The sequence below is a fragment of the Plecotus auritus genome (assembly GCF_963455305.1).
Source record: "Plecotus auritus genome assembly, chromosome: X".
NCBI classification, from domain to species: Eukaryota; Metazoa; Chordata; class Mammalia; order Chiroptera; family Vespertilionidae; genus Plecotus; species Plecotus auritus.
The window spans coordinates 8,389,335-8,416,594 of NC_137784.1; the positions used below are offsets into that span (position 1 = coordinate 8,389,335).

General features: G+C 39.7%; 1 protein-coding gene across 11 annotated transcripts in view; it reads right to left on the reverse strand.

The window, feature by feature from the left end:
* Positions 1-27,260, reverse strand: part of ASB11 (ankyrin repeat and SOCS box containing 11) — a 28,654-nt gene extending 1,394 nt beyond the window's left edge. Inside the window, exons 1-7 of one of the 11 annotated variants that reach the window (XM_080653404.1) lie at positions 26,985-27,260; positions 17,348-17,427; positions 13,225-13,332; positions 9,392-9,542; positions 5,971-6,105; positions 4,014-4,205; positions 644-804 (exon numbers count right to left, since the gene is read on the reverse strand). In XM_080653404.1, coding sequence (XP_080509530.1) covers positions 680-804; positions 4,014-4,205; positions 5,971-6,105; positions 9,392-9,542; positions 13,225-13,332; positions 17,348-17,427; positions 26,985-27,165 — 972 coding nt within the window. In that variant the 5' untranslated portion in view covers positions 27,166-27,260 and the 3' untranslated portion in view covers positions 644-679. Of the gene's footprint in view, positions 1-146; positions 805-4,013; positions 4,206-5,970; positions 6,106-9,391; positions 9,543-13,224; positions 13,333-17,347; positions 17,428-20,927; positions 22,756-25,902; positions 26,180-26,984 lie in introns of those variants that run through there. The other 10 variants (XM_080653406.1, XM_080653410.1, XM_080653401.1 and 7 more) reach the window with 10 other exon arrangements.

The following is a 27,260-nucleotide window of genomic DNA, read 5'->3' on the forward strand; positions in this document are numbered from 1 at the left end:
CACAGGTAACAGTATGGTGATTACCAGAGGGAAGAGGGTAGGTGGTCATAAAGGGTAAAGGGGGTCAAATATATGGTGATGGAAAAAGATTTGATTTTTGAGTGGTGGGTACACAATGCATATACAGATAATGTATCCTAGAATTATACACTTGAAAACTATATAATTTTATTAACCAATGTCACCCCAATGAATTTAAAAAGGCAAGAAAATCAAAATTATAGCAGAGATTTATTCATAGAAGGAAAGAAAGGGGGAAAGAGTGAGGAACTAAATCAAGAGGAACACATTTTATAATATTCACATTCATCACAATCTTATTCAACCTGATTTACATGTATCTACATTTTACTCAGAATGTTGACCCTTAGATAATTGAAGATCATGAGATTTCAAAAATAGCTTACTATTTTCACTCTACTTTATAGTTGTTTTTTTTTAAGTTTCTACAACAAGTGGTAAAAATGAAGGTTTCTGATTGCCCCTTGGTTAATGAGAACATTAAACTAACCACGAGTTTCCACTCCCTACGTGTTTCTGATTCATCAGGGACTTACTCTAACTGGCTTAACTCATTTCAAGAGACTGAGAGGTTAGCTTTTGGGCATCTACACTAAGTACCCTGCGTACAGCAGGCAACTACCTGATTATTTCCAAGACCTTCCATGGAGAGTTGGGACTACTGGTAGAGGAGGAATCTTTGCAGTGGCTCCGGTAGATGTAGCTTGTGGATGCTTTGATGACATGCTCGACCCAAGCATTTTCGGATACACAGGCGACAGAGCTGGGAAAGAGCAGGTGGGCCTAAGGAAGAAATTAAAGTGGTGTGAACTCCGTGCTAGTATGGCCAGGGTTGAGTGAAGGGGAGACCAGAAGACTGGAAGAGGCTGAAACTTTCTAAAAGATTAGGGGAAGCTGTATCTGCATAGGAATTAGAAAGTGAGGTGCAAACCCTCAATACACCCAGGATTCTGTTTTTTCCCTTAGACGGGGTCATGTTTCTTTAAGTTGAACCTCCAATGGTAATTATATTACTGATATTTAAGAGTGAGGCTAACTAATATGACAAACCAACAGCCAACATCATACTCAATGGGCAAAAACTAAAACCATTTCCCATAAGAACAGGAACAAGACAGGGATGCCCACTTTCACCACTCCTGTTGGACATAGTACTTGGAAGTGCTAGCCATAGCAATCAGACAAGAAGAAATGAAAGGCATCCAAATTGGAAAAGAATAAGTAAAATTGTCATTATTCGCAGATGATATGATATTGTCCATCAAAAAACTACTAGACTTAATAGATGAATTTGGCAATGTACAAATTTAACACCCAGAAACCTATGGCTTTTTTCTACACCAATAATGAACTCACAGAAAGAGAAACTAAAAAAAAAAAAACAATCCCTTTACCATTGCAACAAAAAAATTTGATACCTAGGAATAAACTTAACTAAGGAAGTAAAAGATCTGTACTCAGAAAACTACAGACACTGAAAAAAGAGATAGAGGAAGACATAAACAAATGGAAGAATATACCATGTTCATGGATTGGTATAATCAACATAATTAAAATGTTCATACTACCCAAAGCAATCTATAGATTCAATTAAATCCCCATTAAAACACCAATGGCATATTTCAAAGACCTAGAACAGCCGTGGGCAAACTACGGCCCGTTCGGCTGTTCTATACGGCCCGCGGAGCCGAAAGAGCAGAGGGTTCTCTTGCTCTCCCCTCTGCTCCTTTACTTTGAATTTATATTAGTTCACACAAACACTCCATCCATGCTTTTGTTCCGGCCCTCCGGTCCAGTTTAAGAACCCATTGTGGCCCTCGAGTCAAAAAGTTTGCCCACCCCTGACTAGAAAAAACTCTCCAAAAATTCATCTGGAATAAAAAAAAGATCCCTGCCCAGCAAAAGGAACCATCAACAAAATAACAAGAAAGCCCACTGCATGGGAAAACATATTTGCCAATGTTATCTCCAATAAGGGTTTAATCTCCAAAATCTACAGAGAGCTCATACAACTTAACAAAAGGAAGATAAACAATCCAATCAAAAAATGGGTGAAGGACGTATATAGAAATTTTTCTAAAGGGGACATACAGATGGCCAAGAGACATGAAAAAAAATGCTCAAAGTCACTAATCATCAGAGAGGTGCAAATTAAAACAACAATGAGGTATTACCTCACACCTGTCAGAATGGCTGTCATCAACAAATAAACAAACAAGTGCTGGTGAGGATGTGGAGAAAAAGGAACCCTTGTGCACTGCTGGTGGGAATGCAGACTGGTGCAGCCACTGTGGAAAACAGTATGGACTTTCCTCAAAAAGTTAAAAATGGAACTTCCATTTGACCCAGTAATCCCACTTCTAGGAATATATCCCAAGAAATCAGAAACATCAATCAGAAAGGATATATGCACCCCTATGTTCATAGCAGCACAATTTACAATAGCTAAGATTTGGAAACAGCCTAAGTGCCCATAAGCAGATGAGTAGATTAAAAAACTGTGGTACATCTACACAATGGAATACTATGTTGCTATAAAAAAGAAGGAACTTTTACCATTTTCAACAGCATGGATGGACCTGGAGGGCATTATGCTAAGCAAAATAAGCCAGTTGGAATGATCAGCATAAACTGATGAACAAAAATAGATCCAGAGACAAAGAATCACCAAACAGACCATCCCAACCTCAGAGGGAAGGCAGGGGAGGGGGGTAAGAGATCAACCAAAGGACTTGTATGCATGTATATTAGCATAACCAATGGGCAGGGACACTGGGCCAGTGGGGGCTTGTCCTGGGGGGTGGGAGTGGCCAGGGAGGGGTGGATAGGGAAAAAGGAGACATACGTAATACTTTGAACAATAATAATAATAATAATAATAATAATAATAATAATAATAATAAAGAATGAGGCTAACCAGAGGCAAGTTAGAAATGAGGCATGTGGTCTAAAGGGAATTTGCTTTATTCATGTACCACATGTGCTAATGGATATGAGCTAAAGAGAAAATGCAAACAGAAGCACTGGGCATGCAAGATCCTGAGACAGAACTGCAGAGCAAGGGAAAACAGCCAAGAGGATGTCAGCAGGAAACCCAGCCTATATGGTCACAGATGCAGTATCAGGAGATACGTGGGGGGCCTGGAACTAAGGGTCCTCCTGTATTGTCTGGCTCTAGCTTCCCAGAAGGTAGTGCTGTCTGTGTCCTAACTCACACTTGGAGGGCCCCCCATTTTCACAAGGATCCTAGCTCAATAGAAGATCAGGAGAAAGGACCCAACTCATTAAGACCCCATTATAACCTGAACCTTTGTCTCATGGAGTCTCATGGAGTCATCATGCCTATGACATTAAGCAGCTGTGAGTTCTAAGGGCAAGTAAACTAATGAGAGTCCAAAATATGGTTGAGTAGGATGAATGAGCTTTGCGCTGGAATACTAGTTATACAGGGGCATTTGTAACATCCCATTACTTTGTAACCTGACTCTATCAATAAAGATGTCTTTAGCCTGGCCAGAGTGGCTCAGTTGGTTGGAGCATCCTCCGGTGCACTGAAAGGTAGCTGCCTTGATTCCCAGTCAGGGCACATACCTGGGTTGTAGGTTATATCCCGGTCAGGGCACATATAGATGGAAAGCAACAGATCAATGTTTCTCTCTCTTTTCTCTTGTCTCTCTCTCTCAATCTCTCAATCTCTCTCTCTCTCTCTCTCTCTCTCTCTCTCTCTCTCTCTCTCTCTCTCTCTCTCTCAGTTTCTTGCTATGGAAAATACAAAACAATATATCAGTTGTATGTAAATGCCCTTTGGTTATAAGTGAATACATACAGCATATAAAATCCCACCTCAGTGTTGCTAGAACTTTCCACCTCCTACATGTCACATCCAATTAAAAAGAGAAGAGGGAAAAGGTAAGAAAGCCTAGAGGCAAGCTAGAAAGGAGAGAGAGCAGATGCACTTAAGGAAGGGAAATGGACACCCAGCCATCCCTTACCTTCCCAGAGCAGGAGCGCCTGCTCCACTCTGCTTTTCGGGGCCGCCAGATCAAGTGCACTTTTTCCCTGAGCATTTCTGCACTTCAGGTTAGCCCCATAGTCTATCAGCAGGTGGATGACTTCCACGCTGGACTGCTTCGCTGCAGCATGGAGAGGGGTGTCCAGCCATTGGCCATGGTCAACACTGGCTCCTTAACAAAGCAGATGGCCACGATTCAACAATAAATGTTAAATGTAGAAACACAATGAGCCTAAAATATAGTAGCTGTATAGATAAAGCCATCTTAAATGTCATGACAGTTTGACAAATATTTGAAAATGTGACATAAGCCTAGAACCTCAGCAATGCCTATTAAGACTGTTTCAAAATATTTTGAAGAGCCCAGCCAGTGTGGCTCAGTGGTTGAATGTCAACCTATGAACTAGGAGGTCATGGTTAAATTCCCAGTGCCCAGGTTGTGGCTTGATTCCCAGTAGGGGGTGTGTAGGAGGCAGCCGATCAATGATTCTCTCTCATCACTGATGTCTCTATCTCTCTCTCCCTCTCTGAAATCAATAAAATGTATTTAAAAATACTTCGATGATAAAAGTGAATAAAAAAATTTTTAGTCATTTAAAATACTTTACTTGCTCTCCCATATGAACTTTGTGGCATACAAAATTAAATATTTGAAGCTCCTTTTACATGTAATTATTTTCTTTTTGGCAGAGAACAAAGCTAAGTTTATCTAGTAATTATATTATTCAGAATTCACAAATAATATTTCTGAACTACTATAGGGAGTAGTATATGATGGCAGATAAAAAGAAAACACGAAAAATCTTGGGGAGAAAAATTCTTATTTAAAGGCTCTTACTACAATTTTCACCTTTGTGTCAATGGCTAAGTTTGGGAAATCTTTAAACAAATAATAGTTTCAAGACATTTTACTTTTCCCTAGACTCTCAGTTTCTGCACATGCCTTTTAGATTTAAAAATATTACTGCCTCAGGTGGCTCAGTTGGTGAAAGGGAAGGCTACTGAAAGATCACCAGTCAGGGCGAAAAGGGAAGGCAACTGATCTATCAATGTTTCTCTCTTTCTCCCTTCCTCTCTCTCTCTCTTTCTAAAACAAATAACCATATTCTTGGGTGAGAATTAAAAAATCATTATTAGCCCAGGATGGTGTTGCTCAGTGGTTAAGCATCATCCCAGGCACAGAAAGGTCACCAGATTGATTCCTGGTCAGAGCACATGCCCAGGTTGCAGGTTTGATCACAGATCAGGGTGCATACAGGAGGCAACTGATTGATGTTTCTCTCTCAATCTCTCTCTCTCTCTCTCTCTCTCTCTCTCTCTCTCTCTCTCTCTCTCTCTCCCCTCCCTTCCTTCCTCCCTCCCTTCCTCCCCCTTCTTCTCTCTCTAAAAAAAGTCAATAAAAACATATTTTTTACAAATCACTAAATAAGCAGGATAGATCATAAGTAGTCTATGGCAAATGTCTGTTGTTTTTACTGTCCAGAATCTTCATGGTAACCACACTTAGATTTCCCCGGGAGAACCATCCTCGTGATTCCTAGTTCATGTGTTACAAATGAAGCCCAGCAACTGCAGTGTAGACTGAAATCTAGGGCTAAGCCAATAAATGTTGTCATGATTGGTTCAGACAAGGGTATGTGACTCAGAAAGAGCCAATGAAATACAATTGCTTTTCCCCCTGGGACTTAAACGGGGAAAAGACTCTTGTACTCTCTTGAGACCACCAAGGAGACCCATACCAATTAAACAGAACAAATATCAGAGGAAGCAGAACTAAAGAACACAGATACTCGTTCTCTGGAGAAGTTCTGTTTTAAGCATGCAAACATCAAATGCTGCCAGATTTTGTCCAGTCTGACAAGAACTTTGTCTTGGAAGTCCACGGGAAACCAACAAGGTTAATGGGTTCTTTTCATGACAAGATTTCTGAAAGTTACCTAATTCTAGAAGTTTCTTCACACAATCTACCCTTTGGTGGGTGCAGGCCACATACAGGGGAGTTCCGAGCTGAGGCACTTCCTGATCAATATTCACGTTATTTGCCAGCAGAATCTCCATGCACTCTCTATGACCTGGTGGAATATAAGATAAACCTAACTCAAGTAAAAAATATATACATATATTGACTATCCACAGAATTAAAGGATTGTTTATCTGGAATGGGCTTTAGAAATAACAGATTTCTTTAAGCAGAAAAAATTTTGAAGATCTTAGAAACCTCCAAAACTAAACTATTAGAAAGGGAAGCATGCCTATGTTTCCCCCATTTAATTCCTCTTTGCAGCCTTTGAGGTAGGTCCGAGTAAACCAAGGAGCAGAGCTGAAATCCTCTGGAATGAAGCCAGCAGTTTACAAATAGAGGCTACAAGACCCAGAGGGGTAAATGACTCATCCTATTCTTACCCTGAAAAGCCAGGGCTCAAATCCAAGGCCAAGACCTGATCCCTCTCCATTACAAATCTCTCATTCACTTCTTCACCCATGCATGCAAGGTTGGGTATGATTGCACCATGTAGTAAAAGCTCCTTATTTTGGTTAACCTGGAAGATACCTATGAGAATTAATTTAAATATACTTCCAAATCCAATGACTAGCAAGAACTTTGTACAAGTATTCTCCTAAGAGAGTTTGCTCAATGAACTGATAACATGGTTAATTTGCAGCATATGAATGATTTTTTCAGGAGCAAATGTTTTTTCTCTATGAAGATTTAAACATTTCCTTTAAAAAAATTTTATCATTGCTGATTAACTGAACCAAGCTTTTCTTTAGAGATAACATAAAAGTTTCGCCTCAAACCTGCTTGATTTATCACAAATTCTGAGTTATGTATAAATATGCATTAAAAATGTACAGATAAGGATTCTGTGGATTGAAACTATTTACTTGTTCACATAAGTAAATATTATGCCTGGATGATAACATCAATATGTCAAAGTATTGTCCCAGACTGACCAAGCTTGTTCATAGAGGTTTAAAGCTGTTAAGAATCTATAAATAATATCTAATCAGTACCTAAACCTGGCTGATAAATACAGGATATTTAATAAATATTGTTGAATAATTCTATCCTTTTTTTTTGCAGAAGAAACTGATCCTAGTTCGAGTTACATTTAAGTATTCTCAGGAAGTTTTAAAAAATGAATAAAGTACATAAAAGTAAAATGATTATCACTACTGTAACAATATCTAAAATAGTGAACTTGCAATTCATCCTTCCATTCTGTGGACATTGGTCTCTAACATGCTTTTATGATACAGGAAAAAATATGTAGAGACATAGATACCAAACACAACATATGTAACCATTTAAGCACTGCAGAATTATTTAAGTAATTCAAATCATTCCCAATAGTAATCTATTTTTAAATGTTTAGATGAAATGTAAATAATAGATTAATTTTTACTTCAAATCAATATTTAAAAGTTTTAAAGACTTTTATATCATTTCCAAAATAGACTATTTCCCTACAACTTAAAGAACTTACTTAAAGTTTGTGAAAGGGCCATCATCAGTTATTAATAAATAACTGTTTATTAAATATATATAGGACATCAAAACCATAGATACAATGAGATTTGAGATTTGGGTCTTCTATTGAATTTACTGGGGTGACACTGGTTAACAAAATTATATAGGTTTCAGGTGCACAATTCCACAACACATCATCTGTACACTGTATTGTGTGCTCACCACAAGTCAAGTCTCTGTCCATCACCATTTACTCCCCCTTATACCCTCCTCAACCTCCCTCTATCCCCCTACCCCCAGCAATCACCACATTGTTGTCCGTGTCTATGAGATTTTTCTCTTGTTTTTTTTTTTTTTTTTTTTTACTCAATCCCTCCACCTCCCCAACCCAGCCCACCCCTGACAGCTGTCAGCCTGCTCTCTATGAATCTGTATCCATTTTGCTTGGTAGTTCAGTTTGTCCATTAAATTCCACATGAGTGAAATCATATGGTACTTGTCTTTCTCTGACTATTTCATTTAATATAATGATCTCCATGTCCATCCATGCTATCTCAAAGGGTAATATTTCCAGCACAATAGTATTCCATTGTGTAAATATATCGATGTTTTTTAATCCACTCATCTACTGATGGACACTTGGAGGCTTCCAAATCTTGGCTATTGTAAATAACCCTGCAATGGACATTGGGTCTTTTGTATCATTTAAAGTAATCCACTCCAAAAGAATCACCAAGTGACATGTTTAATTAATTGGGGCAAATATTTCACTATTGCCTTTTGAAAGAAAGACTTTCACCCCCAATTATACCAGCAAAGGTCACTGTTCTACAGTGTTCTAATTTCTCCATTGTATTTTTTTTTCATTTTACACTAATATCTTTTTATTTTTAAAAATGTACCTTTATTATTAAAGTATTACAGATGTTCCCCTTCCCCCCCCATTCACCCCTCCTCCCCACTCCCACCCACTCCACATGCCTTTAAGGCATTATTGTCTGTGTTCATAGGCTATGCCAATATGCATATAAAGTCTTTGGTTAATCTCTTTCCTCCCCCACCTTCCCTCTGAGATTCCTCAATCTGTTGTGTGCTTCCATGTATCCATTTTATTTCTGATCTCAATATAAGAGAATAATTCCACCACTGGGTAACAGAAATGTTGCTCTATAAGTGTGACCTTTGACAAATGACCTTGGCCTTTCAATGGCATCTTCTTGTTCATGTTTAATCTATGCATATAACTTTCAAATTCCTTAATTTCATTCTTTCCCCTCATTTCAAAAGTAATGAGGAAACAGGATTCTAGAGTCAACTTCGAGGATTCCAAAGTCATGCTTTTTTAATTTTGCAACTTTTTTTCAGTAATTAAGGACCTTAAAGTTATTAGCTCATCTAGAGTGTATTGCCTTTTGTGGACAATTACGTTTAATCTTCCATTAGAGAGACTATCAGCCTTGGCTTTCAGACACTTTCATAATTTATTTTATGTTAGTGGTTGACATTTTATGGGCTTGGGGGATGAGCTATTCTTTTCTAGTAAGGCCAGAGACATAACCACAGTATGACTCATGGAAGTCACCTCTGCAGTCTTGACTGTACCAGTTGCCACCAAACACCAGCAAAGAGCCTCAAGAAAGGTTTGTCAAGAGACTGTGCTCAGGAAATAGGACATCTGAGACATAAAGTCATTCCCAGGTTATAAGAAGAGCTGCTTCATGCCCCGGTGGTATTTCATGAAGATTTAGGCCAATTGAAATTACTGCTGCAGGATTCCTAAGCTACACATACTATACTGGTAAAGATCTAGGGGATCCTTGCCACTGATTCATGCAGACTGGAGCAAGTCCACCAATGTTTTGTGTGTAATGTGATGTCTCATTTACCTCTCTTTACTGCCTCATGGATGGGGGAAGCCAGGTGCACTTCTAGCTGGGCCTTGGCTCCGAACTCCAGCAGCAGGTTGACGCATGCAGCACTGCCACTACAGCAAGCACTGAAAAGGGGTGTGGCTCCATGAACCGTCACTGCATTGACCTAATGATGGGCAAAGAGAGACCCAGAGGATTTGCTATTTCTTTATCACCATCTCCAAGTTGCATTCCTATATATCTACCTGGAGAAACTGTCCATGCTGGTGAATGAGTGAGGGAACTCTACATCATTACAGTATTATGTTATTTAGGCACTAGTAGCCTATCAACTCTCACCTCTATAAATAATATCCCAAATGGGGAAAAATGGGACAAAGCTTTTAAAATGCATTTGTGGGTATTCCAGAGATTCTTAGGAGCCTCCTAATCATTGAGGAGCAGTCCTGTGTGGTGGTTAAAAACATGGCCTATGGAACCATTAGCTTGGTTCAAATCACAGCGCTCTCTCTCTCTCTCTCTCTCTCTCTCTCTCTCTCTCTCTCTCTCATTTGTTCAGAGATCTTGGTTGGGATACTAACTTTCTGTGCCTAGGTTTCCTTATATGTAAAATGGGGATCATAAAAGAATGTACCTTTTGAGGTTATTGGGCAGATTGAACTACTCTATGTTAAACACTTGGAACATTGCCTGGTGCCCAGTAAACATTTAATAAACATTTGCAACAATAATTATTTCCACTTTTCATTAATATGGAGCTGATCTTCCTCTCAATCATGAACAAACATGGCAGAAACCAAAAGTACTAGAGAAATCAACTAGTTTAAGGTCTCAAAATCTGTGCTTGCAAAAAAATACCCTTAGCAACTCCCCACACTCTGTCTTTCTTGCCACAAATCACCTTCCTGGACTACCATAATCCATACAAATTGCATATGCCAGCAGTGACGCCTAAAGAGATCATGACCAAGCCAATGGCACAAAGAAAATATCCATTAACATGGTGTTTACAACCATCTCCAGTGCCTACTAGGGATGTGGGAGGCACTTGGGAATGAGCATGGCTGGGAGACATCTTTGAGGATTAGCAATAGATTGGAAAGAATATCAAGGGAACAAGGCAGCCTGGTGGGGAGGGCTCTGATAGGATTGAAATGCAGGACAATAAGGGCTTGATGTCAAATCATATCGCCTCAACAACTAAGCATATATGCTTGTGGTAATCAGGATCCTAAATTTCCTTGTTTCAGAAACAAAAAGTATTTTTCCACAGAGCCAGGATAACCCCATTAAATTAGAAAGTTAAAGATGAGATGCTAAGATGGCAGAGACAGGCAAGGACAGGAAAACATGTGTGTTAATTTATACATTCTAGGGATTTCTAACCTATTTACGTTTTTCCTAATATTTGATAGAACTGATTTGATTTGTTTCTACTAAGTATTATCCTCTTCCTGAGTCCAGGAAGTTTTCTAACTAGATTGTTTATAAGTTTCTCCTTCAGTTCAGGGCAGCAAATATTTATTGAGCATCTATTAGGTGCCGATGTTTTTAGAAACAAAGATAAGAAAATTGCCTCTTGTTGAATAGGTTGAATTCTACAAGAGAAGACAAACACAAAAAGTGATCATTTTGATACAACATAAATGCTTTAGATCACTATAGGAAGAGGACAAAGAAGAGCATAGACTTGGGAAATATTTAGGAAGTAAAACTAGCAGGATGTTGTGATTAATTAGATGAGGAGATAGAATAAATAGGATGATTCCCGGTTTGGGGCTTGGGAAACAAGGAATATGTTTCATCTGGTCTCTGAGGCTGAGATTCCAAGAGGAGGAACCAGTCCCAAAAGGAAGAATATGATAAGCACAGTTGCAGATGCACTGAGTTTGAGGTACCCATGGGACTCATAATTTTGAGGAATTTTCTACTGATTGACCAACTTTCTCTTATTCCATCTGTCATTCTGATTTAAATGTTAAATAATATTTATTGGCTGTTTCCTCATAATATTGCCAAAGGCAAGGGACCATGTCCTACTCTTTTCTTTGTCCCCCACAGAACCTCCCAGAATTGTACCAGCAAATACTTCTCTATGGCCCGATGTTGTCTGATATTTCCCACCCACAATCTGCCCGTGACTCCAGTCATTCAACTTGAAAGGAAATGGCCTGCCCCCAACCTTGCCCTAGCCTTGTGAGTTGACTAAGAGTACCTTAAGGAAACACTACCTAATGGAAATACACAACCACTATGGCATCAGGAAAATCACTTTGCCCACAGAAAACTCTGATATTCACTTCTACATGTAGAAACCCAACTTCCATATAAAATCTAAAGAAAATCTTCGTTAAGCGCTTAAAACATTACAGCTCATGAAACAAAGAATGCAAGGACTTAATTTAAAAATGAAATGATCAGGAAAACAGTATGTGGCAACTAAATGTCATTGAGATTTTCAAAAGGTTTTATTTTATAATTCTATTCTGGTATCTAATTACGTACAGCACCTGAGTCACTCCTTGAAAAAAAAAAAAGAATTTAAAAATAAGATAAAGTCAGGGGTGTGTGGTAAATGGGAACATGGGCCCCTTCTCATGCTCCAGCTCTCCCTCCCATCCTGTGGGAAACAAAGTGAAGGCCATCAGTAAGCACACTGTGAGACCTTGGGAACCTAGCCAGCTCCTGAGTCAAGAAAACAACTAGCAGTTGTTATCTCACACAGCTTGCGTGAAAAAACATCCCCCGCCCCCTGCATGCCCTATTTTTCTCTGGGTTCTGTACTGGGTGGTGATGAAACAATAGCTCCTTTGCCCCCACCTCCCTACCCCACCCCCTGCTTCTGTGCAGCCCATCCGCAGGCCGGATGGAATTTATTGGTTCAACCGCTGGTGGCAAGTAAGTCCTAATAAACCCATGTCTTTCACAGCCAGCCCTCTGGATTATTTCTTTGGGAATCCAAGAACAATACAATGAGGTTTTGTGGGACCTTAGCACTGTGCATAACAAGGGGGATCATTAAAAACAAAACAAAACAAAAAAACAAAACAAAAAAAAGGGGGGATCACTTCATAAATTATATAAATGTCTAACCACTATGCGTACACCTGAAACTAATATAAAATATTAAATGTCAACTATAATAGAAAAATATTGTTTAACTATATAATTAAAAATAAGATAATGTTAATTTTGTAGTTTTTTCATTGTACTATTTAGTAAAAGCTCATTCAGTTTAATAATTTGCTCAAAAAGTAGCTGGCAGGGGTGGGCAAACTTTTTGACTCGAGGGCCACCATGGGTTCTTAAACTGGACCGGAGGGCCGGAACAAAAGCACGGATGGAGTGTTTGTGTGAACTAATATAAATTCAAAGTAAAGGAGAGGAGGGGAGAGCAAGAGAACCCTCCGCTCTTTCCGCTCCGCGGGCCGGATAGAACAGCCGAACGGGCCGGATCCGGCCCGCGGGCTGTAGTTTGCCCACGGCTGGTTAGGGTTTTGAATTAAAGGTGGGTTTCTTTGTTGTTCTTTTAAAATATGTTCTTTCTAGTGTTTTACAATAAATTTTCCAAGATCAGTTTTCAAATTCCTTTAGTTTAAGTTTCTTTTTTAAAAGGCAACATAACAATTTCGAGATTCCTGTGAATTACCTCATCTGAATGTTCACACATGGACATAGAGGCTGAAGAGAGTATCAAGTAGCGGTGTCTTCTTGACCATGCAGAAATATAGATAAAGATGGGGCCAGACCTGCACACCCACAGCAGGTAAGCAGTCTGGTAAGTCATGTCTCAGACAGTAGTGCCTGCACTTGTGTAGACAGACCTGTGAGGTGGGAGCGTTACACACCTTTGCACCATTTTCCAATAAGGCTTTAGCACAGGCAACGTGACCTCCAAGGCACGCCTCATGGAGGGAAGAAACCCGGTTAATTGTCACGAGGTTCACATTGACACCCTAAAATTTGGAGAGAAGTGGGTTAAAGGTTGCATTAGCAATAGCAATGAAAGCAGTGTTGTTGGACATGTTTTTATTGGCCTATGGGGATCATATAGAAAGGAGAAGAGGCCATGACCAAGGAATCTAAATATGGCAATGAGGGCCTTGAATTCATTTATTCACCAAATGCTAATTCAGCATTCTGTTTATGACACAGATCTCTCTCCCCCAAGAACCTAGTGGGGAAATAGAAATGGGGGGAAAAGCAGCAATATATTGCTATACAGCAGGGGTCCTCAAACTACGGCCCGTGGGCCACATGCGGCCCACCGAGGACATTTATCCGGCCCACCGGGTGCCGCTGCCTGTCCTGCTTAGCAGCCGACTCATCCTGGGCCCGCAGTGCGCATAGGAATTTGTTCATAGTTTTTTTTAATCTATAGTCCAGCCCTCCAACGGTCTGAGGGACAGTGAACTGGCTCCCTGTTTAAAAAGTTTGAGGACCCCTGCTATACAGGATACATGTTCATATTTCAATTGGGAGCACAGGGCATATCTTTGAATCTGGCTTGGAGAGTAAAAGAAACCTTCACATATGAGGTAGCATTTAACTAAGGCTTGAAGCATAAACAATTTCAAGCTAGGAAGGCAAAAAGAGAGTGGAGAGAGAGAGAAAGAGAGAGAGAGATAGAAATGTTGACCCTTAAACAATGCAGCAAGTAAGGACCCCAACCCCCACGCAGTCAAAAATCTGTCTATAACTTGACTCCCCCAAAACTTAACAGCCTATTGTTGGCCGGAAGCCTAACTGATAACATAGTTGATTAACACATACTTTGTATATTGTATGTATTGTATCCTGTATTCTTACTATAAAGTAAGCTAGAGAAAAGAAAATGTTATTAAGGAAATGATAAGGAAGAAAAAATACACTTACAGTACTGTAATCCGATTGGAAACAGAAAGATGACCCCCCTGCTTAAGATTAGAAAGTAAAGTTGATGGTGCATCCAGGACTCATATGCCACAACTCCACTGAGTCCGGAAGTCTGCAGTACCAGGGTTGGGGGCCAAGGGTTTGTCCTATCCCATCTCCTCACCCAGCTCCCAGCAACTCTGCCCAGTCCTAGCACACAAACCCTTCCATACTGCCATGCTCACCTTCCTTGTCTTGGAGTCCAGGTGACAGAGGACAGGATCAGCCAGCTGCTGCCCAACTTTGATTTTAACTTGGCCCTTACCATTTCCCCCCAGGATTACCACTTTCTATATGTGAAAAGAGTTAGGTCCCTGACTGTTCCTTCCCAGCTGAGTTGTTTTTGATCCTCTGCCTTGTAACTAACTGACCTGCTGAAAGCTTCCCAACCCTGGTGCATGACCCTGAACCCAAAACCCCAAGTGAAGTACTCACCACCTCTTGACAGACCTCCATGGTGCTGCCTGTCCCTTTCCAATATTCCCTATCCCTTCATCTTAGGGGTTTTCTATGCCTCCTTAGTCCTGCCCATTTTCATGTCCTGAATATGATATCATTACTCCACAGCTGTGCTATAGATTTCAAGTTGAGTATCGAATACAATTTTAAAAGTCCCTTTTCCTTTTCCCATATTATGTTTTTAAGAAAAGAAAGACAGTCTAGTCCACAAGGTGGCAGCTATGAGCTAGAAAAAAACAAACTGATCAGTGCAAACTCAAAATCCCTGAAATTGTAGAAATGTAATGCTGAGCAGGCCTGAGAGAATATTGAGAGTGAATCACCTTCACTGTGCATGAGAAATTGGAGAAGCAGAAAGTTGAACTTATTAGCGAGACTTTTGAGACTCCCCAGCTGGCGGTGACAGTGGCGTGAATATGAGGAGCTCCTGATTCTTAGTTGAATGTTTTACAGCACACCACACTATCTTAATGTAAAATAAAATTGAGTAATACATTGTGGCTAGTGAATAAAAGCAAGGAAATGATGTGTACTGAGGAAAAATCGAACTTCTTTATGAAGAATGCTCCCTAACATGTTTAAGCACACCGTAGAAACCAACATACTTATGAAATATAGTTAAAAATAAAGACATGCTCAATGCAACATGGGATCCTGGATTGGCTCCTGGAAAAGAAAATATACACTAATAGGAAAAACTGGTGTTAATCCAAATACTCTGTAGTTTAGCTGATGGCATTGGATCGATGTTGATTTCTTATTTTTGACTAAAGTACCACGGCTATGTAAGATGCTAACACTAGGGAAAGTTGAGGGAAGGGTATTTGGGAACTCGCTGTACTATCTTTGCAATGCTTCTTCAAAATCATCCCAGCGCTAGCCGGTTTGGCTCAGCAGTTAGAGTGTGGGCTCTTGGACTGAAGGGTCTTGGGTTTGATTCCAGTCAAGAGCACTTACCTCGGTTGCAGGTTTGATTCCCTGCCCCAGTCAGGGCATGTGCGGGAGACAATCAATTGATGTGCCTCTCTCACATCAATGTTTCTCTCTCTGTGTCTCTACCCCTCCCTTCCATTCTCTCTCTAAAAAAAAAATCAATGGAAAAAATATCCTCAGGTGAGGATTAACAAAAATAAATAATTCCAAACATAAGTTTATTAACAATACTAATAGAAGTATTAAAGTGGGAGCCTGAGAGAGAGAAGGTAGATGTAAAACTTTTTTACTGTAGACCTTTCTTATAGCATTTTAATTTTTGTACTATGTGAATATATTATATATTAAAAATAATCAAATCAAATAAAATGTAAAGTGCTTAAAAATAAGCAAGGGATAAAATGAAGTATAAAGCCTATTTGATAATTACTGGCAGTTTGCTTTTTGCCTCTACTTTCTCAAGAACTGACACAACTCATAAAGGAAAGAAAAAAAAGGCACACGAGTGCACACACACACACACACACACACGCACACATAAATACAGAGCAGTGTGCCCAGCTGTTTAAATTCAAAATGGTAAGGAAGCCAGATTTGGCGTTAGCTAGAATGTGGAAAAAAGATTAAATGACTGGCCTCCTCTGTACACACACAGATGCTAAAACTAACAGAGCAAATGGAGTGTACACACTTTCACTCATTTCACAAATATTTACAAGGCCACTATTCATTGTTCAAGGGATACAGTCATAAATAAAGTAGCCTTAATAACTACGCCTTTAATAATTCTTCCCAAAGGAGAAGATTTACATGATTGTCAATCTATTTACTGTTTGCTCTTGAAATAGTGGTGTATGGCTGGGGTGGGCAGCCTCTAAGATGGCTTCCAGTGATCCCTGATTCTAGTCCTGGCTCACTTGCATTATCCCTTGAGTGTGGGCTGGAGTTACTGACTCACAGCCAATGAAGAGAATATGGAAGAAGTAATGAGATTTCACATTGGACCTCCTTCTTAGACACTCTCGTGCTCTCTCCAAGCGATGCCAGCTGCCACCTCATCATGCAGGCATCCCATGGAGAGACCCACGTGGCAAGGAATTGAAGCTGACCAGCAACCACATGAGTGAGGTTGGAAACAGATCCCTCCCTGGTTGAGCTATGAGATAACTGCAGCCCTGGCTGAAACTTCACAGCCTGCGAAAGGCTCAGAGCCAGAACCACTCAGCTAAGCTGCTCCTTGGCCAACAGAAACTGTGGGAATCTAAGTGTCTGTTGTTCTCAGCTCCTATGTTTTGAGGTAATTTGGTACACAGCAATAGCTGACTAATGCAACTTCCGGGCTGCGGCTACTAGGGCACATGGGAGGATTTAAGGTGAGTTAGTGCAACATAAATTTGAGGGCATCCCCCATCAGCTTCCCAGGGAAACTTCCTATGAGATAAGAAGAAGGCCCAGAAGGGGAAGGATGGAACTGGGCAGAAAATGAGCCAGTTTCCCAAGAATAGAGAGGCAGGAGGAACAAATGGTGAGCTGTAAGAGGACACATACCCCTGAAATGGCCGAGCTGGTACCCAGCAAGCAAGCCCTCTGCTACAGGCAAAGCTGATAGAGAAGGATGCTTGCTTATAGCATAAGCACTAAGGATCCAGTCTTCAGTTTACTTACCTGTGCAATTAACGTTTTAAGGGCCAGTAAGCGCCCCTGGGCTGCAGCTTCATGAAGTGGGGATCGATCAGCCCAGCAGTCTGAAACACAAATCAAACTCAGTGTCAAGGTCTGGAGTCTCCCTGCAGCTCATTCATGCTGCCCACCCACTGTGAAAGGAGGTTTGGAGGAAGAGGAGGACAGCTTGCACCAAGCAGCAGGCTCTCTTGTCAGTAACTTTCAGGGTGACAAGCCACTGAGTGTATAGTCCATTAGTTTGTTGGTGGGTGGCTTTTGTGGGAGGGGGGGCGCAGTTTTAACAATCAATAGATGTAGTCTAGTGCTTGAATCAATAGTTTTAAATAAAGCAAATTGAAGGGCCAAGCTGGACAATGAGCTTCCCCAGTTTCATCTTTCCCCTGCCTCTCATCCTTACCTCTACTCTAAAGACTCAACAGCTTATCATGTACCATGAAGGAGATTCTAAGTGGGTCAGGGGAAATGGTCTTGTTCTAAATTCCTTAGGTAATTGTCTCTGTTTCATCTTGGTAATGAAGCATATCTATCATCATAATGCAGAATGTCCTTTTTCAGATGACATAAGTTTTTACCGAAACAGCTCTGTTGGGGACAGTTGACGGTAATGGCTAAGCATGGGCCAGTGGAGCCACACTGCCTGGGTTAGAGTTCTACCTTGACCACTTTCTCTGCCAAAATGGACAAGTTACTAAAATTATTTGAGCCTCAATTTCCTGATCTATAAAATGAGGGTATAGTAGTCTAGTATTAAGCAAGTGTTCTAGTCTCTCAGTAGGCCAATAATATATAACCATGATATAACCATGATGGTAGATGCTCAAAACAATTTACTAATAAGTACATATAGTAAGACAGTGCTCTGGGGAACAGCTTCAGAATTGCCTTAGAAACATATTACCCTTGTTATTGCTAGTCAGCAAACAAGACTAACCAGCTTACGTGGGCATTCAAGATGTAACCCTCTATTAAACATGCCAAAGGGCAATCAATCATCTGTTTCAGAAGAAAACCTATTCTGGTTTGCAAAATTTGTGCATTCTTCAAATTATAATTGTGCTCTTCAAACACTGAATAGCAGATAATAAAAATTTGGGTTTAACAAAAAGGGTCCATCTTATCAACCTTTCCTAGGTGATCCTGATGGTGTGTGTGTGTGTGGGGGGGGGCAATGAGGGGATAAGAACACATATGTAATACCTTAATCAATAAAGAAAAAAAAAGAATAAAAAAAGAAAAAAAAAAGAATTCTGGTTTCCCCATACCTGCAACCTTGACAGAAACAATCCCACCCAAGATGGAATGAATGTGAATTTGAGGCCTCAGAGACAAAGTAAACTTTTTCAATTGATGAGAATCAGGGCTATAAACAGTTCAGTAAGCTCTCTTCTTAGCTTGAAACTCAGTTTTTATCTTCTTTAACCCTTTAGGTTATAAATAGGGGGAAAGCTAGAATGAACTCTTCAGGGTTGGATTGAAATTGTAGTAATTGGTATGAAAATGTGACTGTGTGTGTGTGTGTGTGTGTGTGTGTGTGTGTGTATTATATGTATGTGTTTACAGGTGTATGTTATAGGGCTCCTTGGAGAAATGGCTGATTCCAGGGCTGGACCAGGAAAAATGTAAGATGGGCCTCAAATACCTTCCCAGAAAGTATGGAAGTGCTCAATTAATAATGGGATATGTCAAAAAGACACAGAAGCTGGCTTGAAGGGGCTTCCACTAGCCAAATATGGAACGATATGAACATCAAAATAAATAGTGATAATAAGGGATACTTAGTGATACTAAGAGAATAATAATTTAATTCCTATTAATAAAATAGGAATCTATAAGTCCTCATTATTAATTTATTATATCAATTATTATATAATTTATTATATGAATATATTATATAAATTGCAAGAAAGTTCTTTCTTAGAGTAAAATTCCAACTCATAAATGTAGACTAATAGAATCTGCCTCAAATTATCTCCCCATAAAATAATTACCAGTTATAAAAGGAACAGAGGTAATTTTACAGTAAAACAAAATTGTGGAAAGCACTTTACCTAAGGGATTGACGTTAACATCAGAAATGATGGAAACAAATTGGCGGTGTGCCATCTGATGGAACACAATGAGCAACATCATGTACCATGGCAGGAATGCAATGGAAAGAACACAGCATGGCTCTGTGATATTCCTGCTCAAAACGCATAACCCAAATCTAATAGGAACACTGTGAACCAACTCAAACTGAGGGACATTCTACAAAATAACTGGCCTGTAACCAGTCCAAAGAGGGACTGACAGACTGTTCCAGACTGAAGGAGGCTAATGAGACGCAACATCAAAAGGCAACATGTGTACCTGGATTAGAACTTTTTGTTATCAGGGACAATAGGACGGTTGGGAAAACATCAGTGGGGTCTCTGGGTGAAGTGGGAATTCTTTGTACCACTCGTAACTTTTCTGTCATTTTGAAATTAGTTTCAAAACAAAAAAGTGTGTGTGTGTGTGTGTGTGTGGTGTATATGTTATATATAAATAAAATCACCAGTGTTTCCATACTTCAGATATGTGTAATGCTTTTATAAAAAACAAAAAACAAAAAAAACAGCCCAGCAGGTGTTGCTCAGTGGTTGAGCATCGACCCAGGAGATCAGGGTTCAATTTCCGGTCAGGGCACATGCCCAAGTTGCGGGCTTGATCCCCAGTAGGGGGCACGCAGGAGGCAGCTGGTCAATGGTTTGTTTGTTTTTTCTCTCTCTCTCCCTTCTTGTCTCCCTTTCTAACAATCAATAAAAAATCATATTTAAAATCTACTTTGAAAAAAAAACAAATACAATTGTTTGCATCTCCACTTGTTCCTGAGTTAATTAAAAGTTAATGAGTGGCCCAGGCTTGTGTGCTCAGTGGTTAGAGCATCGGCCTGAACTGAAGAGTCCTAGGTTTGATTCCTGGTCAAGGGAATGACCTGGGTTGGTTCGATCCCCACCCTAGTCGGGGTACATGCACGAGTCAACCAACTGATGTGTCTCTCTCATATTGATGTTTCTCTCTCTTCCTCTCTCTCCCCCTCCCTTCTTCCCTTCCACTATCTCTAAAAATTAATGGGGAAAAATCAGGTGAGGATTAACAACAACATAAAAAAGTTAGTGAGTGGAGTATTTTTAAATCTCTTGGACATTTACTTATAATTTGCATAAACAGAGAATGAGATCATGTATGCATTCTCAATTGGTCAGTCTTGGTTTTCTTCTAATACATCTCCATATCATCAATATGAAGCATATATCATATATGTTACATGTTGCCCTCTAGCCTAACTGCTCTTGGAAATGGACACTGACACTGGGGTTTCAAGGCCACTCTTCACCCCTGGACGGTAACACAGCACCCCGACCAATGAAAGAAGCAAACCCACAGCCGTTTGTTATTCCTTTGTTCTAACAATAGCCAGTCAACCAAAGTCACCTAAAGGTACTCTAAGTTCAAAAATAAAAATAAGATTTAAGTGGTAACTCACTATTATTAACTTAGGATATCAACATGAAATGGCTTTATTATTTGTAAAACTTGCCTCCAAATGGGCTGTGGTGTCGTCCCCATTCTCCGGGAAGCAGGAACCATTGCCACATCTGCATCTTATTTCCAGTGACTTTGTTACTCATTAGTCCCCTAAGACCCACTCCGTGCACACAACCTAGAGAGTTCTCACAAACCTAACGCTGAGTGAAGGAAGCCAGGCACAAAAGGGCGTGTGCAATGTGATTTCTTTCTATAAAGTACACAAAAGGGCCAAACTCACCATGGGTGACAGGATTGCAAAGTACCCGAGGCAGGGCAGGGGCTGACTGGAAGAGGGCCTGGTACGGACCATGCTGATAATATGCAAGTTCTTGCTCTCAGGAGGTGGTATAGCTGATTGTGTCTGCTTTGTGAAAATTTGTCCAACTATTCGCTTAGGATTTGTGCACTTGTCTGTATTTACATCAGACTTCCATGCAGAGATTTAAAAATGACCAGTTTTTAAATGAGCAGCTGCACTCTGCTCCTCTGCCAACTCCCAGGCAGAGTACCACCCTCTGTACAGCCCCAGCAGCTGGAGGTAGAAAATCAACATGTTCTCAAGTATGTCCGCACTTTGTTCTTCTAGGTGCCAGCTCATCTGGTGTCTTAGGAGTGGGGAGAACTAAGGAACAGAGAAGATGTCTTCCCAATTAACAAAGAACAGGCTGGTCCTTCTCACTGGGCCTCAACAATCCCAGGCTCCTTTCCTGTGTACTGGCATTTGACCACCTCTCCTATGTCCACCGTCAATGCAGCATCCTCTGATGCCTCTTACTCCCACCCCATGCTTCTGAGGTTGTGGCAAGCCTGTGGGGCCATCACCCATGCCACCAAGAAAGAAAGAATAGCAGGTTGTCTTGGGTTTCTCTCTCACCCACCACTGCTTTCCGAATCTATTCCCCTAATTGGATAGGACAGGGGATAGTTCAGTGAGTTATCTAAGCAAACTTCTAATTTGAGAGTAAAATACCAGGCTCCCTCCTGGAACTCACATCCCTTGGCTTTCAAGAGAGGGGGGAAGAGCCTGTGTCATGAACTGAAACACCCCCAAATGCACAACTACTCCCTTGCCCCCCCATGAAGAGATTTCACTTCTAGTCAGTGGGAGAAATTGGACTAAAATCCAGTTTGAGATTTCAGAACACACCCTATTCTGGTTTTAAGAACCACTGGTTTCTAAATTCTGCCTGTCCTCATGACAGATTGACTTGTCTGGAGTGCTTTGCTAATACCCACCTTCTCTCTATAGATAATGTGAATTAAACCAATCATATCACCTTGAATGTAGAAATAATTTTTGTTTCCAAACTAGAAACAAAACCACTTTCAAGAAAGTCACCTTTCCAATCACATTGTTCTCTAGCACTTGCTCAGATCTTGAAGAGTTTTCTCACAAAACCCTTTTCCAGAAAACTGCCAAGGTGGGCTCTCTTGCTTTTCTACTCTTATTCCCAACACTCAGTCCCTTACTCTTATCATTCCTGTTTTGCAAATTGGAGCTAATTGTGAGAAATTAAGGATAAAAGTTATTTGGCAGCTCGGGAGTTTTTCCATCCTTTTAGGAAATATGCAACCAAGCTCTCCAAATAAATGAATGCTTAAGTAGGAATCAGTCACTCTCTTCTAAGATAGTCTATTTTTACTTATTTGGCAGAATGCCTGCATCACAGGGCTGCAAGCATGTTATGAGGATAGTTTACTCTACAGATATGTTTACTTGTTCCTGACGACGCATACGGAAAATGTTCAAGTACTTTTTCACTTCCCCCTTTGACTTTTTCTCAGAATATGATTTATATCTCTACTTCCAAGACTCTGAATAACAATTTCATGACAACTTTCAAAACCATAGATTTCAATAACAAAATTGGTTCAGATGGAAAACAGTTGCCTGAGTTGCAAGTGTTCAAGATAAAAATCAATTATTATTTTTGAATGTTTTTGCAAAAATTCCAACAAGTACCTGAGATTACTGGTTGGTTGTGTGTGTGTGTGTGTGTGTGTGTGTGTGTGTGTGTGTGTGTTTTAGGTTAATCCTCACTCAAGGATATCTTTCCATTGATTTCTAGAGAGAGTGGGAAGGAGAGTGAGAGATAGAGAAACATCAATATGAGAGAGACACTTCCATTGGTTTCCTCCTGCATGTGCCCCGAATGGAGCCTGGAATAGAGCCTGCAACCAAGGTACATGCCCTTGACCAGAATCAAATCCGGGACCCTTCAGTCTGTAGCCGCTCTATCCACTGAGCCAAACCAGCTAGGGTTGGCTTGTTATTTTTTAAAAAATATAGCCATCTGGTTATAATATCTAGTTCACATGAAACAATCTCTATTCCCTTTAGTCAAGTCCCAAAATCATATGAAGTAATATCTTCTCCTGCAGCATTTATCAAAGGAAAGAATATCCTAAAGGAATTTCAATTTTGAACCAAAATATAGGCAAGGGCCTAGTGGAATTAATGATATTTTAAGCAACACAAAGGTAATTATAAAAAAAACATATAATAAATTTCCTGAGGTACCTAAGATATCCTATATAATAAAGATGTAATATGCAAATGGTCGTTACACTGTGAAGCATAATGACCGACCGTGTAATGACCAGATCACGGATCAGCAGGAGGGTGGGGCAGTGAGCTACAAGCGGGTGGCAGAGAGTTACAGGATGGGGCAAGGCAACAAGCTATGAGGGGGGGGCGGGGGTAGGGAGGAGGGGGGAGCTACAGGAGGGTGGAGCAACAGGTGGAGAGCTACTGGAGGGCAGCAGCGCACAGGGCTACTAGTTATAATATAATTGAGTTAAAATGCACTCTCTTTAGAATACTCAGCTCTGGTCAGGAGGTAAACCACAGTCAATGAACACCTTTTTGTAGTGTTTCCTTTGAACCTATTAGGAACAGGCGAGCTGAGTTAGGTAACAGGTGGGGAGGCAGAGTCCCTACTGAGGACTGGATGTCCCAACTTGGGAAAGCCAGCAGGCACCTGTGATATGTAATCACTCAGATGATGGTTGAGCCAAGGCTGAGGAAACAAGAATAGAAAGCTAGATAGAAGATAAGGTAAGAATGTACCAAATTCAGGAAAATCCTGTCCAAATGGGAAAAAGGAGTCAGATTGATGAGTCTGGCCGAGGCGTGGCCATCAAATCAAGGTCAGTCTTTTAATTTAGAACAAGGACAACTAATTTTAAGATTAACACTTAGAACAGATCAATCTTTTAGCTCAAAACAACCCTTTTAAAAAATACAATAATTGTATAGTATCTTATCTACCATTATAAAATCCCCCAAATTCTAAAAACCATGTTTCACCAAGGTTGACTCAAACTCCTTTGGCAGCAAAACATGGCCAAGACTCAGGTTAAGCAACTTATTTTTAATTTTGTATTTTCACTTGGTATGAATATTTATATGTTCACTATAGAAATATCAAAATGTTTGACTATGGGAGGCAGCTCTAGGCCCAGCTGGGAATGCTATGTAATATACACTATACACCCTATGTAATCTTTCTAGTATCCCCCCAAACTCCTAAATCCTATCTGGTCCAAGGGTTATGAAAACACATTATCAACCTGTATCTATACTTTTATCGACTTTGATGACCAAGTTGCTGGACATAAATACAGCTTCAGTTCTGGCCAAATTAGCAAAGGTTAAAAAATCATACGCCACATCTCTCTGGAGAAAGACAATACCTGAGGAAAATCTATGGGGTGAAGGTGGGATCCAGAGACCTGTCTGGTGCTCTAAATATGATGTCAAGGGCCAATGACAATGTTTCAAAATATATATGACAAACTACACAAAGCAGCCTGAAAAAAGCAAAATAAAGTAAGTAACCATAGCTTAACTCAATCCTGACGAGTTATCTACAAATGTAATAGCTTAAACCATAAAGACATATTGAATGATGTATTCCAGAATAAGAAATAAAAAAAAAACTTTCCCCAAAAGATTTTACAAATGAAAAGAAGATATTTAATAAGAGAGATGATGCAAGGTGCTGTTTCCAAAAGAAAGAATGCCAGCACCTATGACAGGTTCAACTGTGTCCTGGCTGAGTTTTTTCCTGCCCTCCCCTTGTTTTTGACAGCAATGATGATAATGTACAGGAACATAATATGCTACTGAAATAAAAAAATGTAACCTTCCTCAGACTTTGCTAATTTAATTAGCTAACTTACTAATTAAATGTTACATATTTTCCCAAAAACATTAGACCAATGAACAGCAAAGGCAATTTCAGGTTCTAGTTGAACCCTTGCACAAAATTTTGTTCTTGATTTTCAAGTATCAAGCATCTGACTGCTAACAATGTCAACAGAAAACACACTGTTAGAATATTGCAAAAACCACTGTTTCTAGCATGTTACTACCTGTGTCATTATAGAAGGCCTTCTTTTACCAAATTTGGGTGTACTCTACTATGTGCATAAGTGCGTGCACCCACACGTGCACGCGCACGCGCACACACACAGACGCACATATATGTATGAAGGAAATTAAACTGAGAAATAAACATGCACTCTCCTCTCTGCTGCCTCTGGTTAATGATAACTGAAAAATACAGTTTTAAACACTATGCTACTTACAAATTAAATGAATATAATCCTAGAACCTTGAACAAATATATTTCAGCTAAAAAATAAATGAGCTCAATTAAAGAGGTTTACATTGTGGCCCCAGACTTAAACCATGCTTACATAGATTCTGACTATTATAAACCCTTCTAAGAGTGTACTTAAGGGTCACAAAGACAAAAATAATGCACACGAGCAACAGAAAACATTTTAACGCTCTTACCAACAATGGCTTTGTTGCACTTTAACTAATTTACACCATGAGGATGATGTATCTATGAGAACATCAAAACTATGTTACTGAAACGTTTAAACAGCCCCTGCCCAAATTTACAAATTAAATTAGAAAATAGCTTTTTCAGGTCATACTAAGCTTGAAACTAAAGGGAGTTTAAGCAACATACCTCCCTGAAATGTGTGGCAAATGTAATCCCCAAAAGAAACCTCTTTCCACACTCCGGGCCTTCTGACACTTCCTGAAACTTCAACATTCTTCTCATTTTCCCCAGTTAATTGAAGCATTCTGATGCTTCGTCTTTGGAGGTCTTATTTCCTTGGATAAGACTGCTGTTATCTAATGTCTTCAAAGTCATCTAGTGTATTCTACTCACAAAGCGTCGGTCTATTTTGAAAGAGAACCCTAGATGCAAATAGAAACGGATACTAGATAAAGACTGATGTAATCCTGGAACCCTATGAACACTAAAAACACATAGGGAAATTCCAAACTGTTTATGAATAAATACTCCTCTATTGAGCGAGGATCCTGGCAGTGATGAGGATATCTGATTCATTTACTTTTGTAGCATCTCACTACAATTAAGGTGGATCATTTCTTTCACTACGTTCTACAAAGCAGGAGACTTCAAAATGTTTTGCCTGAATGTTGGCATTTCATATAATAACCTTTGTTTGCAGTGCTTTGCATGGTACTGAGTAAAATGGGTTTAGTAAAATGTTTTTCCTTTTAGTGACAAGTGGCTAATCAATTCAGATTGCAAATGACAGCACCAAAATAAACACAGCTTGCCACATTTGCTGCTTTAAATCGAATTTCTTGGTCATTCTATTTCCCGAGAAAACTCAGGTTTGTTAAAATGCATTGTTAAAATTTGATTAAAAATACCAAACACAATAATCCTAGATAAGTAACTTTTTAGGTTAGTAGAAACAAGGTTTCTCAAAATACTTTTAGAAAGCCACTACTTTAATTACTTCTTAAGTAGTAACTCTTAATTGAAGAACTTGCAGAAACTAAAGCTGAAAATCCTTCACCACTGGTGTAGTCAATACCATTTGCAACTTTAAGTAATATATACTAATATATATGTTTTTTTAAATGACCCACTCAAAGCCAAAGTATAAATAAAGTCTGCCTTCTAGAAATATTACATATACAAGTTATCTGGGAGGTTTTTAAACAATGTGTACTGCGACTCAAGACTATTCTCATGCATCAGTTTTTTAACAAACGCTGTCTTTTTACCTGATATTCCACCATAGATCTCTTCAGCTATCCTAGCTGCTTCTTTTCTATTTCCTTTGACGACATAGAAATGGGTTAGGAGAGCCAAAAAAACTTTAATTAAAAGCTTGAAGAAAAGAAAAGTAGCAAACATGGTAATAAAAATGTTTTTAAAGCCATAGAAAAGAGAACCATCTTCCATTTTGGCTTACACTCTGCACAGGTTCTCGGGACTGCAAAATTTCACTGAGTTGTAATTGGTATCATATGACATCTATTTTAAACCTTCTGGCCCTC